This window comes from Halichoerus grypus, chromosome 7 (genome assembly GCF_964656455.1).
Source record: "Halichoerus grypus chromosome 7, mHalGry1.hap1.1, whole genome shotgun sequence".
NCBI lineage: Eukaryota > Metazoa > Chordata > Mammalia > Carnivora > Phocidae > Halichoerus > Halichoerus grypus.
Genome location: NC_135718.1, coordinates 16,781,378 through 16,797,157, shown reverse-complemented (window position 1 = coordinate 16,797,157; position 15,780 = coordinate 16,781,378). Strand labels below are relative to the sequence as shown.

The window sequence follows — 15,780 nt, the reverse complement described above, 5'->3', positions numbered from 1 at the left end:
GGAGGAAATCCTCCTACTGTAATGTTAAAACTGGAAGATTCCTGAAAACGTGATATGTCCCAATTTCTTCCTCTAACGGTCGAGGAAAGTTAAGACCAGAGAGGTAAAGTGCTTTCTTTACCCATAGTCACCCAGCAAGACCGGGCCCGAGACCCAGGTCTACCTTGGGGTCCAGGACTCCACCCCTTATATCAAGTGCCGGTCCCGACTACAGTGGCATGGAGCCTTTCAACCACATTAATCCACCAGCAGAGCAGTTTTTCTCTCCTACCCAAGTGGGTCAGCAGATTTAATTCTTCATTGAAATTGCTCCCTTTCTGCTTCACTTCACCTGAGGGATGGACAGTGTTCCAGCAGGGCTGGCGATGGGCTTTCTGATAGAGAGCCAAGGGCCCATTACAGGAGCGGAGAGCCACACCTCTAAAACATGGTCACAGGATCTAGACACTTTGAAGCTCCGCACATGCAGAATTCCTCCAGTTATTTTAGGTTATTGCTCTCCTAGAAGGGAAAAAGTGAGCTGGAAGGTTAAAAGAAAAAAAAAATGAAGAAGGCAAGTAAATGATCAGGTTTTCATAGTAATAAAAATGTTAAAACACTATTCTAGGGGCGCCTGGGTGGCTCAGTCGGTTAAGCATCTGCATTCGGCTCAGGTCATGGTCCCAGGCTCCTGGGATCAAGTCCCGCATCAGGCTCCTTGCTCAGCAGAGAACCTGCTTCTCCCTCTGCCTGCCACTCCCCCTGCTTGTGCTCTCTCTCTCTCTCTCTGACAAATAAATAAAAAAATTTTTTAAAAATAAAATCTTAAAAAATCACTATTCTAGAACTAAGTCTAGTTATAGAGAAGTACTGTGAGGAGCGCCTAGGTGGCTCAGTCGGTTAAGCGTCAGACTCTTGGTTTACACTCAGGTCATGATCTCGGTCCTGAGATCGAGCCCCGCATCAGGCTCCACACTCAGCAGGCAGTCTGCTTGAGATTCTCTGTCTCCCTCTGCCTCTGCTCCTCCCCCCCATCTAATATAAATAAAATCTTTAAAAAAAGAGAGAGAATGAAAAGTACTATGAAACTAAGGCCTGTTGTTTCTCTGGGGCACACGCGACCACAAGTGAGATGCACAGTGTGGCCTTGCATGTTCAAACCCCGAGCTTGCTGGGGCTCAGGGTGTTTGGCCTGACACGCTTCTGTTATGAAGAGTCTACCGTTCCTCTGAAGGTGGAAAAGATACTTGCAGTGAGTGTGTCAGAATGCGGGCTGAGTCCTCTTGGCCATTCTAAGTTCTGGAGCCTGCAGCCATAATACAGACATCAGTTTTAGGCTATTGAAAGGGAATTCTGTCCTTGATTTACCCCTGGCTGATTTTTTTAGTCTTTTATCAATTTTTTTTTTTTTTTTTTAGACCGAGAGTGTGTGCATAAGCAGGGGGCGGAGGGGCAAAGTTAGAGGGAGAGAAACCTGAAGCAGGCTCCACACCCAGTGCAGAGCCCAACGTGGGGCTCCATCCCACCACCCTGAGATCATGCGCTGAAGTCAGGGGTCAGCCGCTTAACCGCCAGAGCCACCCAGGCACCCCTTCTATCAATTTTTATCGTCGGAGGTCTATCTCTCTGTTCCGTTGTGTAGGGGGGAGGAGAGAAACGTGCATGTGGATAAGCTTGGGGGAAGGACTTTTTCTCCCTAGCCTATTTTAAACCAACTTCGTTTCCCAAAGTAGGTGTATGCTTGCAAATCTGAGTTTCAGAAAATAATGTACAGAGACAGTTTTCCCTTTGTCCACAGACCTGGGGACGGCAAATGGTTCGGTGTGCCCAGGGGTCATGGTGTCAGCCCCACGCCTTCTGCTGGCCGTGACCTTGAACCAGGAAATTGAGAAAAGCATCCTTGAACCATTTGCTTACTAAGTGTTTCATTTTTATGTGTTCACATTTTCCTCCTTGCGTTTGGAGGGTGAGGTGGGAAGGGGTAGGAGCTCCTGGATCACTCATTTGATTCAAGACCATTGAAAAAGGTTTATCTGCCTCATCTGAAAATTAAAGTATTTGGTCTGCCTCTGTAGTCTTTTATTTGTATTACTACCTTGAATACCTTTATAAGGAGAAAAATAACCTAGAGAATTTGAACTCTGATCCACCACAAAGTCACCTCCTATTTTTGTTCATTGACTTACCTATAATTTTACATATTTTGCCATTTCTGTGTGTGCTGTTCTGCCACCTTTTGTAGGCTGGCACTTTGGTGGGTCACCCCCATCTGCATGCTCATCACTTTAAATAGCTGTGTGGTATTTTATTCTACTGACACTCAGTCTCTTGCTTAGCCATCCCCCTGTTTCCATGTTTTCACTCTTTAAAACAGTGCTGCTGGCTGCATCTTTGTGGATGTTTGGGGTTTTTTCCCCCCCTTTGGATCCCATGCTCCTAGAAAGTCACTTTTTCTCTAGGGAGCTGTCCCGGGGTGGGGAGGATGCAGCAGTGTGGAGCCTGGGCATTTCTGCTGGTCAGCAGAGAAGGGGGAGGCCAGTGTGACTTTCCCAGCCCCAGTGTGAATGGTCCTATGGAAAACTCCAGCGTGCAGTTCACTGCTGATTCAGTCACGGGCCTTCAGGGCCGGGCGGGCTCTGCCAGTCTGCTGTCCCCTGCTGAGCCCCGAGCATGTTGAGTTTTTATTATTACAGAGAAGAAGGAAACTCGCTGCCAGTAGTTGCCGGGCGAAGCCTAGTTCTGATGCACAGGGGGGTGCTTTCAGATGGAGACACGAGGTACCACCTTGACTCTTTCCTTTCCTCTCTGCCTCGCTCTGTGCCTTGGTATGTCAGGACCGTCGGGGATACCCGCCGCCGTTCAAAATGTTGAAACCATGAATGAATCATCCCAAAAATATTTAGACAAAGCAGCTACGAAAACCAGAGCTGTAGTTCCGAATGAAACAGCCCTGGGGAAATGTGTGCCTGGTGGTGTGTTTACTTTCCTGCTGATGAATGTCTGCAAACAGATAGAGCTTCTGGGGATCCTATTCATGGAGACGCTTTAGAAAATAAACAGTAGCAGGTTTGCATGTTTCTATCCCCTTCCAAATATAGAAAGGTATAATTCACATCTCAAGCAGTCTAGGGGATCTGTAAGGGGATAAAAACCTGTATTTATCCACTCTGGTGATGGGGAAAATTATACTCACACCCAGAGTGAATTGTAAAAATTCATTGTGCATTTTCTGAGGTTTTTTACTTCTTCATAAAGGAGACAGAGTATTTTTATCCTGTAATGTTTTCTGGTATGAGTTGCTCTAGGCTCTTCAAGGACGTCTTTTTATATAAATAACCATCGGAGCTTAGTTGTAATTTTTTGCCCCCTGACTTTGTTGAAATGACTGAGTTGGCCTCGCACTGTGGAATTTGATGTTCCCCCAAAATGGGTCTCTAACCTAAGAAGTTAGGATCATCTAGTTTCTTCTTGATAATCAATGCTGTCATGATCTGTGTTCCTAGAAGAGATTTGAGCTTATCTGAATATGTCTGGGAACAGAAGATAACGGTCCTTGCTCATACTGGTGAGGAAAGGCAACACGGAGAAACAAGAGAGATAAGGTTAGGAAGCATTGTAGTAAATTAACCGCCCGTTGCATTTTAGTGCACACTTATGAACACTTACTAAGTCGTTCTGCCAGGCTGTCCTGGTTAGTGCAGTCTTGCTTATCTGGCCCGAAGAACAGTGATTTCTTGGCCAGATTTATTTTTTAAAATCTGTAGCCAATTGTGAAACACAGGATCTTTTAAGAGGATTTGGAACTTTTTAATTCACTGTTCTGGTTTATCATGAGCCTCGTACTTAATAGCACATTTCAAAACAAGAATCCTGTGTTTCTTCTCAGCATAGTAATCTTGGCCAAAGTCTTCAGAAAGTGAAAAAGGTCAAGATAAAAGCTGGGTTTATCAGCAGGGAATTAGCAGAGGCAGAGGAGAAGGGGTGGAGTGGGGGGGAGCAGGTAGAACGGGAAATACTAGAATCTGACTTAAAAAAAAATACCATGGCCAGCTTTTATTTGCTGTGTCTTCCCATGCCTCTCATCTATACTTTGCAGAATAAACGGGATAATGGTTATGAACAGACTTCGTAAAACATAAAACACTACACAAACATTAACAATACTTGTTGCCAGTGACGTAGGGAGATAGGAAGTTGTTCCTCCACCGTTTGCATGGTTCATCAGATTCAGGAGAAAGGCCGGCTTCCGTTGATCTAGTCCTGAAAGAAGCTCTGTGTGCCCTCCCTTTTGGGGTCGCACTGTGCCATAGCCATGCACACGTGCTCCCGGATCTTCTGCAGAAAAGTCCTATGAACTTAGGACAAGGAGAATGGCCACTTTTAGAAGCTCTTATCTCTGGGGGAGGATCACCAGCTGAAGAAATGTCTAATCTGGATCTCTGAAAGCTTCTTAGTACCCCTCGTTCCCCAGCCCTGGGGGAACCTGCCGTGCGATTGGACTGTTGGCATCTTTCTGCAGTGGCTAATTAATGAGCACAATCTCTTTGGAGCCCTTGAAGCTCTTGCCCCTGTCCAATAGCAGTTGTTTATCTGAGGATCGGCTTGGCTCTGGCAATTGGTTTCCAAACAGACAGTAACTTTTTATGAGCTGCTGGTGCTGGGATTGCTAAGCTTCCCGCCCCTGACTCAGTTACTGCGCCACCAAGACCGTGCAGGGGACTCTCCAAACACTGCAAACGAGGCACAAGAGGAGTGACATTTCCCGGAAGCATTTCGGTTACGGTGTTAAAGTAATTGCAGCCTCCAGTTCTGTTTGCCTGGCACCCCTAGGAGACCTTGCAGGTTTCTCAGTAAGTTGTAAATTACACACACGACCCCACAGACAGTCTCACTGCTGCCGAGGGGCACCTTCCACAGGCCGCACATCCCAAGGTGTATCTGGTTCGACCTTCTGGCCACAACCAAGGGCCCCAAAGGCTGCGCTCCTGTGGAAAGTGGTGTTTGACAGGAGAGGGCGAGCTGGCTCTTCTGCCCTGCATGGGGCTCAGCAGTGGAAGGTTAGAGTCAAGACGGCCCATGCAGGGGCGCCTGGGTGGCTCTGTCGGTTAAGCATCTACCTTCGGCTCACGTCATGATCTCAGGGTCCTGGGATCGAGCCCCACATCGGGCTCCACATTGGGCTCCCTGCTCAGTGGGAAGTCTGCTTCTCCTTCTCCCTCTGCCCTTGCCCTCCCCCGCTGCTAATGCTTGCTTGCTCTCTCTCTCTCTCTCTTTCTCAAATAAATAAATAAAATCTTTAAAAAAAAAAAAAAAAGAGGGCCCAAGCGGTGGGAGGACAGGCTAGTGCTGAGGCCCTGACACATCAGAGGGTGTGAGCGTCTCCAGGAAACCACCGAGGCCTGGCTCTGATTCTCTAAGTCTAGGGCAAGGCCCTGGAATCTGGATTTTCACAGAGGCAAGAGATGGTGGCATAGGGGACTTGGTGTCAGACCTGTGAGTGGGTCTGGGCTCTCACCCCTGTCTGGCTTTGTGTTCTCGGACAAGCTAATGTCATCTTTTCCAATGAGATGGGGCCAGTGCCCTAGAGAGTTGTTGTAAAGACCTTATGGGGTCATGTGTACAAAGCAGTGAGTGTTCCAAAATGGTACTTACTATGACTGTATTTATTAATGCCGTTGTTGTTGACACAAAGAGGAGGAAGAAGCTCAAAAGACTAGGGAATCAAGTCACATGTGAAATCACAGTGAAACACAGAATCATGGGTTCTCTCAGGAACCCTTTCAACGAGTAGCACAAAAAAGTATGGCTCCAGTAATCTTCAAAATAGGCCAGATAATGAAATCCATTTGCAGCAGGTGATTTTTAACTACTAAATAATTTGTATTTTAATCTTTTGAATAACTTATTCACATGTACTAAAAAAGAGATACAGTCACATTCTTCCTCCTTCCTGCTGTCCTAGCCCCTGACCCCCTATCACACAGGTGACCACTCATCATGATATGCAACAAATACCATTAGTAATAACATTTATGTACTATCGACTGCAGGCCACACACTGTTCTAAATGCTTTGTGAATATCAACTTGTTCACAAGCTGTGAAGCAGATGGTGTAATTTTGTCCTTTTTACAAAGGAGGAAGCAAAGCATAGAGAGGTTAAGTAACTTGCCTGTGATCACTCAGCTATGTGGTGGGGCCAGGTTTCAAAGACCAGCAGTCCAGCCCTGGAATTAATGGGTTTATCCATTATGTCACCCTTCAAGAGTCTTTATGCAAATACAAGGAAACATAAAGATACGGTATTTTCCCCTCATTTTTTCCCAAAGGGTAGTATACTGTTCTCATTGTCCTGTCCCCTCTGTTTTCTTTCATGCTTAACCTACTTACTGGAAATCATCCCACATCAGGACACAGAAAACTTCCTCATGCTTTCTTGCAGTACTATGTTATTCGGACTAAAGACCCTCCCCTTCATGGTTCAACCAGGAAGCAGGAACTGGATCTTTGTACCTGTCCTGCAGGTCCTGATTGGAGTGGCCAGTTGGACAAATTCCTGCCAGCCAGGTCTTTTCATTGAGGCATGCTATTAAGGTTGACGATTGGAGGGGCGCCTGGGTGGCTCGGTCGTTAAGCATCTGCCTTCGGCTCAGGTCATGATCCCAGGGTCCTGGGATCGAGCCCCGCATCGGGCTCCCTGCTCAGCGGAGAGCCTCCTTCTCCCTCTCCCACTCCCCCTGCTTGTGTTCCCTCTCTCGCTGTGTCTCTCTCTGTCAAGTAAATAAAATATTAAAAAAAGAAAAAGGTTGATGATTGGAAGAGCAGCAGGGGAAAAGGGAAGAAGACTCGCCAGTCTACCAGCGTTTGCAGATAGCATTAGGTGTCATGCACAAGAGAAATACTTAAGCAAGACCCCTGCCCCGTGTGCAGAAGCAGCTGCTAGCAGCTACCCTGAAATGCTCTGCCTCTCGGAACTCATTCCTCTTCCCAAATGTGAGGTTCTCCTACTATCTCTGCGGCAGCCTTGCAGCCGGAATTAGCAAAGTGGAAGTGAAGGCACTGCTCTCAGTGGGGTCTTGAAGGAAAAGTGGAACAGAAAGGGCGCTAATCCCCAGGACAGGGTGCTTAGAAGCCTCACAGCTAGTAGGGGGCAGACTCGGATCCCTTGGACTCGGATTCTAGCAGAACGTATCTATTAATTGTCATGGACTTCGGTTCCCCCTTTTTTTTTTCCCGGTGCTTTCTGCATCTTGATAATCATTTCTTCCTTTTGTTTGTCTCTCCAGTTACATGCTTTAGCCTGATCACAGGGGTTACTTACCCAGAGTTAAGCTACAGACAGAGTTTTCCCAAGGCTGGTGCCTCTTAGGAAGATGAAGTCAGTGGGATGGAATGGACCGTTCTCTAATACGCATCTGCGATCTGGGAAGACCTGGGTTTAGCAAAAAGCTTTTTTGGTTAGAAGGAAAAACAAATATTGACTGACTCAAATCCAGAAAGAGGAAGCAGATATTTTATATCATTTTGAAAATGAGAGTTCAAGTTAGCGGCAGGCTAGGTAAGGGAATTCCCTCCCTTTTGAAATATTTGCCAGGAATAAGAATCACATTTCATATTCAACTTTAAGATACTTTTTGTAACCATGGAAAGTATTTTCTTTAAAGGGTGTATATCTTTGTTCCCCTTTTGTATTCCTTTAAAAAAAAAAGTTTACTTTTCAAATCTATTCTAATAGAAGTGGAGTCCTTTTTTTTTTTTTTCATGTAACTTATAACCAAGCCAGTGTTTCTTATAAAAGATGCTCCCCAGTCTTGTTTTGCTCATCATTGTGGATGGGCTAGTGGCAGCTTTAAAATATCACGGTTGCTGCTGTTGGACAGTTTGTTTCAGAATAACTCATATTGCAGAAGGTAGAAGTAGAGTTTTATCTCTTAAAGACCTCCAGCCTGTTAGACTTAATACAAGTCTTATTAGGGTCTTAGAGTGGCCTTCCATTAGCTAAAGACCTGTCCAGAGGCAATGAGAAAATGCAGGGAGAATTTTAACGAGGTCCTGGTCCCTCGTAAGCCCTGACCAATGTTAGTTGTTATTATAACCTATAAAATGCGTATAACAGAGCCACTTCCATCTCTTTCGGAGGCACGGATTGAAGATTTTGTGTGCATGTGAAAGACCACCTGCAGATAATTTTCCACATGCACAGAGGACACCTTCGGGATGGGTCGTTGTCAGGAAATTCAAAAGTAAATCCTACTCCCCCCATGCACAGCATGTCCTTGAACACTACAGAAGCTTGCTTTGTTGATATTCGTCTCCACTGAGCTTTTCTGGAGGCCCAGGAGAGGGAGAGGAGTATTTACTGCCCACGAAATCGGCCACGTCATTCTGTGACGGTCACAGAAGGCTCTGTCTTCCAGGAGAGGGGGTCAGGGCTCTGTGAAGGGTCCCGCGGGCAGATGCCTGAGTCCCAGCCCAGTGCTCGTTTGTGCTGCCTCCTTGGGGAAAGAAGCATGGAGAAAAGCTGGCATCGCACCGGTAGACCAGACGGAAAATGTAGGGAGGAAGAGTCTGGAGAAGGTGGAGGCTATTTCTCTTTTAAAAATCAGATGATGGGCGCCTGGGTGGCTCAGATGTTTAAGTGTCTGCCTTCGGCTCAGGTTATGATCCCAGGGTCCTGGGATCGAGCCCTACATCGTGCTCCCTGCTCAGCGGGAAGCCTGCTTCTCCCTCTCCCTCTGCCTGCTGTTCCCCCCGCTTGTGTTCTCTGGCTCTCTCTGTCAAATAAATAAATAAAATCTTAAAAAAAAAAAAAAAAAAGGATTCTCTCCTTCTTCCTCTGCCCCTAAACGCTCATGTGCTGTCTCTCAAAAAAAAAAAAAAAAAAATGCAGGGTGCCTGGGTGGCTCAGTCGTTAAGCGTCTGCCTTCGGCTCAGGTCATGATCCCAGTGTCCTGGGATCGAGCCCCGCATCAGGCTCCCTGCTCTGCGGGAAGCCTGCTTCTCCCTCTCCCCTCCGCCTGCTTGTGTTCCCTCTCTCACTCTGTCTCTCTCTGTCAAATAAATAAATAAAATCTTTAAAAAAAATGCATCTATATTCATAAGGGATATTGATCTGTAGTTTATAAAAAATATTTATGGAGCAACGTATATGCCAGGCATTGTTCTAGGTATTGGGACTTAAGCAATTTTTCAGAACAGATCAAAAAACAATCTTTTCTCTCGTGGAGTTTCCATTCCTGTGGATGACCAGCACGGTTGCTTTCCACTCACACTTGACGTTGTTTTCTGTGTCCTCTCGATGATGCTGCATGTTCCATCCTCCATGCCAGACTTTTGGTACCTGGATGGTCAGTGTTGGGAGACTGGAAGGGGACTACTTCCTTTTTTAAATTGCTGTTCCTTGGGGCCCCTGGGTGGCTCAGATGGTTAAGCATCTGCCTTCGGCTCAGGTCATGATCCCAGGGTCCTGGGATCGAGCCCCGCGTCGGGCTCCTGGCTCAGCGGGGAGCCTGCTTCTCCCTTTCCCTCTGCCGCTCCCCGTGCTCATGCTCTCTCTCTATCTCAAATGAATAAACTTAAAAAAATAAATAAATAAATAAATTGCTGCTCTTTTTCCCCCCTTTTTAATGTAACTACTTCTAACCTCAGGTATTTGTGTTCTGAATGTGGGTTCTTTCATTTAATACTATCGTTGTGAGATTGGGTTCGTGTTGTCATGCTTTGTCCATTCTCATTGTTATATAGTTTCTCCTTATATGCATATTCAGCAGTTTATTCATGCTCTGTAAATGGACATTTGGATTATTTGCTGCTTGGGGCTCTTGCTGAACAGCACTGCTGTGCGCATATGTAGATCTGGCCCTTTTGCAAACACATTTGCTCTGCTCTGGGGTGTATCACCGAGAGTGGAGTTGCTCTGTCATAGGATGCGTTTAAATTCAGTTTGGGTAGATTCTGCCAGTTTTCCACAATGGAAGTACAAAGTAGATTCCCAGCAGCTACGAGCGACCCCTTGCAAGTGCCGTATGCCCCTGTAGCCATGCTGGTGGGTGTGTCCGGGGACCTCATTGAAGTTTTAGTTTTAGGGCAGGAGATCCTGTTTGTTTTAAATACAATTAAACGGAGCCATCTGCCCACCTCGGGCCTTTTCTTAACAGAGATTACAGCTTTCTTGGGCACCCCTTCCATGCTAGCAGTAGAATCGGGAGGCCATTCCTGTCCACACATCTTCCACAGCCCCTGACTGGCTTTCTGTTTCCCCAGTAAGAAGAAGAAAAATGACGCGGGGAAATCAATCAAGACCGCCCAGGACCGAGTGCTTACATATCAGTATAACATGAATTTTGAGAAGGTGGGCAAATGCATCATAATAAACAACAAGAACTTCGACCAAAAGACAGGTCAGTGCTGTGGGCCTGGGCTGACCTTTCCTGTCCCCTTGTGTCATCTTCAGCTTGTATCAGACTTTGATTAGAGAAGGGCCGTGCCCATCTGCTGGGGCAGACAGCCGCCCACCCAGTGCTCTTTACGTGCCCAGGAAGAAGGCACGAGGGACATCGGGAGCTTCGAGTCTGAGGTCCCACCACGTGCATTCGCTGATGTGAGACTTGGACCAAAGGGCTACGAATCGAGGGGAGCTCTTTGGTCTCGACTGAAGCAGAGAGTTGCCGTGACGAGGCTCACCTTCTGTGGGCAGACTGAATGACCTTCTCCTTTGAGTTTGCTTCTTATCTCAGTTGCTCATTTCAACTGTGACCTTGGAAGCATTGAGACCGGAGCCCGCAAGGCCACACTTAGCGCCCGACCGGATGCGGCTAGCGGGCAGCACTCAGCCAGGAACCGCTCATCATGGCCTTCATTCCCACAGGTATGAGCGTCCGAAATGGGACGGACAAAGATGCTGAGGCCCTTTTCAAGTGCTTCAGAAACCTGGGCTTTGATGTGGTCGTCCATAATGACTGTTCTTGTGCCAAGATGCAAGATCTGCTGAAGCAAGGTGCGTGCCCGTCTCCTCCCCGCGCCTCCTCCCTGCTCCGGGGAGGGCCAGCACGCCAGCGGTCTCGGGAGGGCGCCTTGGCGGGACACAGCGATTTCAGCCCGGGCAGCCTTTCCTTCCTCTGGGCTACTCCGGCCCAGGCGGAGGCCTTTCAGGAAACTTCCACCTCTCCCTAAAAAGATGAAATCAGCAACTAGGACAGCAAGTGATAGGTTTAGTATCTACAGAACAGTCTCCATTTCAGAAAGCTAATTCATAGGGAAGGAACAAGTCTGTATCTTTCTGTCCAGAACGGAGTTGAAGTGTCAACCTTTCCTGGTGGCAGATAGAGAAAAATAATCTCCCTGTATTGCAGATGTTTATGTTTTAAACAGACTTTGCAGATACGGGAACTAAGGCACAAAATGGTGACGTAACTTGCCTGGTGTCGCAGGCCTAACAAACAGCAGGGCCTTGCCCATTCAGTGCCCCCGGACGCTGCCTCCTAGCAGCCGCCTGAACCCCTCCCACATGGGGGGCACACCTCCTCACGAGGGGCACACCTCCTCACGAGGCAACCCCATCTAGGTTTCAGACCGTGTGAGAATTCTAGAATCCCCTGTCTCTAACTTCTCTGCACTGGTCTTCCTTCTCTCCAGAGAGGTGCTCCTCCCCGTGCACACCTGTCTGACAGTCAGTGGCCACTGCCAGGCTGGGAGGGAGCACCCTCTGGAGGTCCCACAGGACTTACATCTTAACCTTTCCGTCCTCGAACCGCTTGCTTGCAGCCTCTGAAGAGGACCACAGAAATTCCGCTTGCTTCGCCTGCATCTTGCTAAGCCACGGAGAAGAAAATTTAATTTATGGAACAGATGGCGTGACAGCAATAAAGGACTTGACCGCCCATTTTAGGGGGGACAGATGCAGAAGCCTTCTAGAGAAACCCAAACTCTTCTTCATTCAGGTAATCCCTTTTCAAAGCCAGTGCCATTGAAAAAGGACAAAGATGACAGAGCGATGACAGAGTGACTTGGGTTCTATCACCTTTACAGATGTATGCGCTGTTTCAGTTGGGGTTTGCAAATTTAGGTTTTGTTTTTCTATCCCTCCATGCTTGGCATCTGTATTTGCATCAGCTCAGCTGTTGTGAGGGTTTAAGACACTGTGATATTTTCATTTGCTTTGCTTGCTAATTTGACACAAGCTTTATTCATTATGTATTTATATTTCAAATTCTCATTGAGCTGCTAATGCATGCCCAGCGCAGCCCTGGGCACCGGGACGCAGCAGTGAAAAGCTCACACATTCCTATTCCCAACTCCATGGAGTGATCTCTGCTTTGGTACTTAGGCTTGCCGGGGGACAGAGCTCGATGATGGGGTCCAGGCCGACTCGGGGCCGATCAATGACACAGATGCCAATCCTCGATATAAGATCCCCGTTGAAGCCGACTTTCTCTTCGCCTATTCTACAGTTCCAGGTATCAGATCCATTGCCTGTGAACCAGACCATGCCATTCCACCATCAGAATGCAGGCTTGAGGCTGTATGCATTTCCTGTTGCTGCAGGGATAATTCCCCGAAACATAGTGGCTTCTGACCCACAAGCGTGTTATCTTATGGTTCTGGAGGCCAGAGTTCCAAATGGGCTGGCAGGGCAACCCAGAATTCCAGAAGGAATATTCTGGAGGCTCTAGGGGGGATATCCACGTCCTTGCTTTTTCCAGCATGTTAGAATTCCCTGGCTTGTGGTCCCCTACCTCCAGCTTCAAAGCCAGCAACCTCAAATCTCTGTGACTCTTCTCTCCTGCACATTCCTCTCTTGAGGCTTGATTAGAAAGTAGCTCTTGCCCCCCAAAGGGCAGTGGGGAGTTCCAGAGTTCTTCTCAAGCATTTACTTTGGAAAGCTCCATGTGCCCATTTGTCTCCTACACACTTAGGTATTTGGTATGTATCCGTGCAGGACACTGTGTTGGGCATCTTCAGGCAGCCTTCTAAACCTAAGATGTTTGCTCTCTGCTCACACAGCCTAAATCTCACGGGGAACTTGCATGCAAAGAAAAGTAAGATAATTTCAGAAAAGCAGGTGTGAAGGCCCCATATACCGAGAGCTCCTTCTTGGTGGCCCGTGGGGCAGCGGCCAACTCAGCTGATCTGATTTTCTCCTTTCTGTCTTGTTGAAGGCTATTACTCATGGAGGAACCCAGGAAGCGGGTCCTGGTTTGTGCAGGCCCTGTGCTCCACCCTGAACGAACACGGCAAGAGCCTGGAGATCTTGCATATCCTCACCAGGGTGAACAACAGGGTGGCCAGGCACTTCGAGTCCCAGTCTGATGACCCCCACTTCCACGAGAAGAAGCAGATCCCGTGTGTGGTCTCCATGCTTACCAAGGAACTCTACTTCTGAAAAAATAACCATTTCAGGGATGCGTTCGAGCCGAAAAGCTATGGATCATTTGTTCACGAGTCTTTTTTTTTTTGGATGCTCTTGAAATACCCAGAAATTCTAAAGGATTTTAATTCAGGAACATTTATTGATTCAACAGGAAAGAAACTTTCTGGTGCTGTCTTACGTTCTTATGTTTTTGGAGATTTTTTTTTTTTTTTAATAATGTTACCTATTTGATGGCTCTGTAATTTCTTCTTCAGACTAATTTTCTGTTTGTATTTTTCTCCTTGTTGTCCTACTTAGTACATACAACAGAAACAAGCTCCGCAGACTCTTGGCTGTGTCCATCATGATTGGTGGTGACATGGCAGACAGGGTCTACCTGGCCAGGAGGGTTCCAGTGCTTGGAAAAAAGCAGCCTGTATTCACCTGTATTGCAGAAAGTGGGTACTGAGTGTGATTTGAGTGATTTCTCATCGGCTTAGGGCAGATTCTCATGCAGAACTTCCCAGATAAGTTAAAGGGGGAAAAATATTAATGATTCTAATATGTCTGTCTGATAGAGAGAAAACAGAAACCATTCTAGGTATTTCAATAGAGGGAATTTCATAGAGGAAATTGACCTACAAAGATGATAAAAGAGAAGCCAAATAAAAGGGATCTGTGACCACCTAGGACTATGAAAAGGTGTGGTCTCCTTAATCCAGAAGCTGGGGTAGCCCACAGGAGCCAGCAGTGTGGTGGGGGCTGCCTGGTGAGAGCCAGGACCACCGAGGGATTGTGGAAATTGGAGCCATGGCAGAGACAAAGCCCCTGCCTGAGCTGGGGCAAGACCAGCTGGGTCAGATGTGGAGAGATACCCTGGCTTCATCTCTCCTGCCCTCTAGTCTTCCTCCCGCACCTTACCTGGAAGCCAGATGACAAGGGCCCTGGGAAATGTGATTTTCTGCAAATACAGAGCACAGCAAAGCCTAGTGAGGCAGGACAGGAACAAGAAATGGATATTAGAATGGCCCATAATGTGAATATAAGTAATCCTATTCCCTGATGTGCAGCGACTCCTCCCTTCAATCATTTATTCACTGAGTTGTCAGGTAATCTCCGTATTGCCCACTATGTGCAAAATCTTTTTTTAGCTTTGAAATCTACCTGGAACTTTTTAGATTATTCCAATCCTTATTCTGAGTAAATTCTTTGTTACCTCTAATTCTCTATAAAAGTTTATGGCAAAGATTTTTGCACTTTGTTTTCAAGGTTACCTTTTGAATTCTTGACTATTTTATTCTGGCTTAATAACTGGTTAACATACAGATGTTCATATTTATTGATTAAAATGTGGTTGCTTAATTCCTAACCAGCTCAGTTTGCTTTCCTTCTAAAGTTTTTTATGGCAGTGGAAAAATGGAAAAACAGGATAAGAATTGACCCCACAAAATATAATTCATGTCTCTTTGAAGCTGGAACACGAACAGAGCAGTAAGTCAATCACTTTGGAAGCTGACATGCTTCACATAAAGGGTTAATTAACTTAACAAAGCTGTTTGCAATGAGCTACCATTTATTAATTTGGCGACAAAATCAGAGCAAGTAGAAGTATTTTCTTTCAATAAGAAAACTACTTTAGGGCCAGTTTATTAGACCTGTCCCTGGTTTCCTGCCATCTAAAATATACCAAATGTACAAAATTGAAGTGCAGATCGTGAATCAAGAATCAACAAGCATCCTCCCTACCATTTGCAGAATTCACCAGCTCTTCTTTGGAAAACAGACTACCCTACTAAAGGAAACTCTTCGTAGAAATAAATGTGCCTAAGTGCATTGTAACTGGAAGTAAAAATTACTGTAATTATTGCCCTTGTAAGCTTCATTAAAAATCCCAAGTGGCAGGGTTTTGGGTTTCTTTAAAAATTCTCTGAGCGATCATAGGTACTAAGCTCACAAATAATGAATATTCCTTCATAGACCAGAGATAGAAAGGGCTATTAAGAAAGAGCCTTCACCCTTGAGTACTTCACTGGGCAGACACTCTTGTTTATCAAGATCAGAGATCCTATTCCAAGTTGGGTAGGTGCTCAGTCACACCTCCATTCTTAAACTTTCTGATCTTTCTATAAACCGAAATTCCGATAAGAACTCAATCCTGGTGAATACACATTCCTATTAGAACCCAACCTGCCCCTTGCAGGAGTAACAGCCAAAGCCCTGCCTTGGCTCCGGAGAAAGCCAGTGCAGGCGTATGCTATCCTTGCTGGAATCATGGGCTCAAGTCTGGGCTTCTCTTTGTTTTTTCTCAAGGTGCCATTAGCCTATTTTAAGTGTTAGCTGTTAATACATTCACAGTCAGCCTTAGGCTCTGCCCTGAGCCTTTTCTCTGAGCAAATTTCCATAAACCAGCTAAGCCTATTGTGTTTATGAATTGCCCAAAATAGGTCTCAAAGT

General features: G+C 46.4%; 1 protein-coding gene across 4 annotated transcripts in view; it reads left to right on the top strand.

Moving 5' to 3' along the window:
* The window catches only part of CASP7 (caspase 7), a 29,051-nt gene extending 14,356 nt beyond the window's left edge, over positions 1-14,695 (top strand). For all 4 annotated transcript variants that reach the window (XM_036106208.2, XM_036106209.2, XM_036106206.2 and 1 more), the window contains exons 3-7: positions 10,242-10,378; positions 10,846-10,974; positions 11,742-11,917; positions 12,304-12,433; positions 13,136-14,695. In XM_036106208.2, the coding sequence (XP_035962101.1) occupies positions 10,242-10,378; positions 10,846-10,974; positions 11,742-11,917; positions 12,304-12,433; positions 13,136-13,359 (796 nt within the window). In that variant the 3' untranslated portion in view covers positions 13,360-14,695. The remainder of the gene's footprint in view (positions 1-10,241; positions 10,379-10,845; positions 10,975-11,741; positions 11,918-12,303; positions 12,434-13,135) is intronic.
* The last annotated feature ends 1,085 nt before the right edge of the window (positions 14,696-15,780 follow it).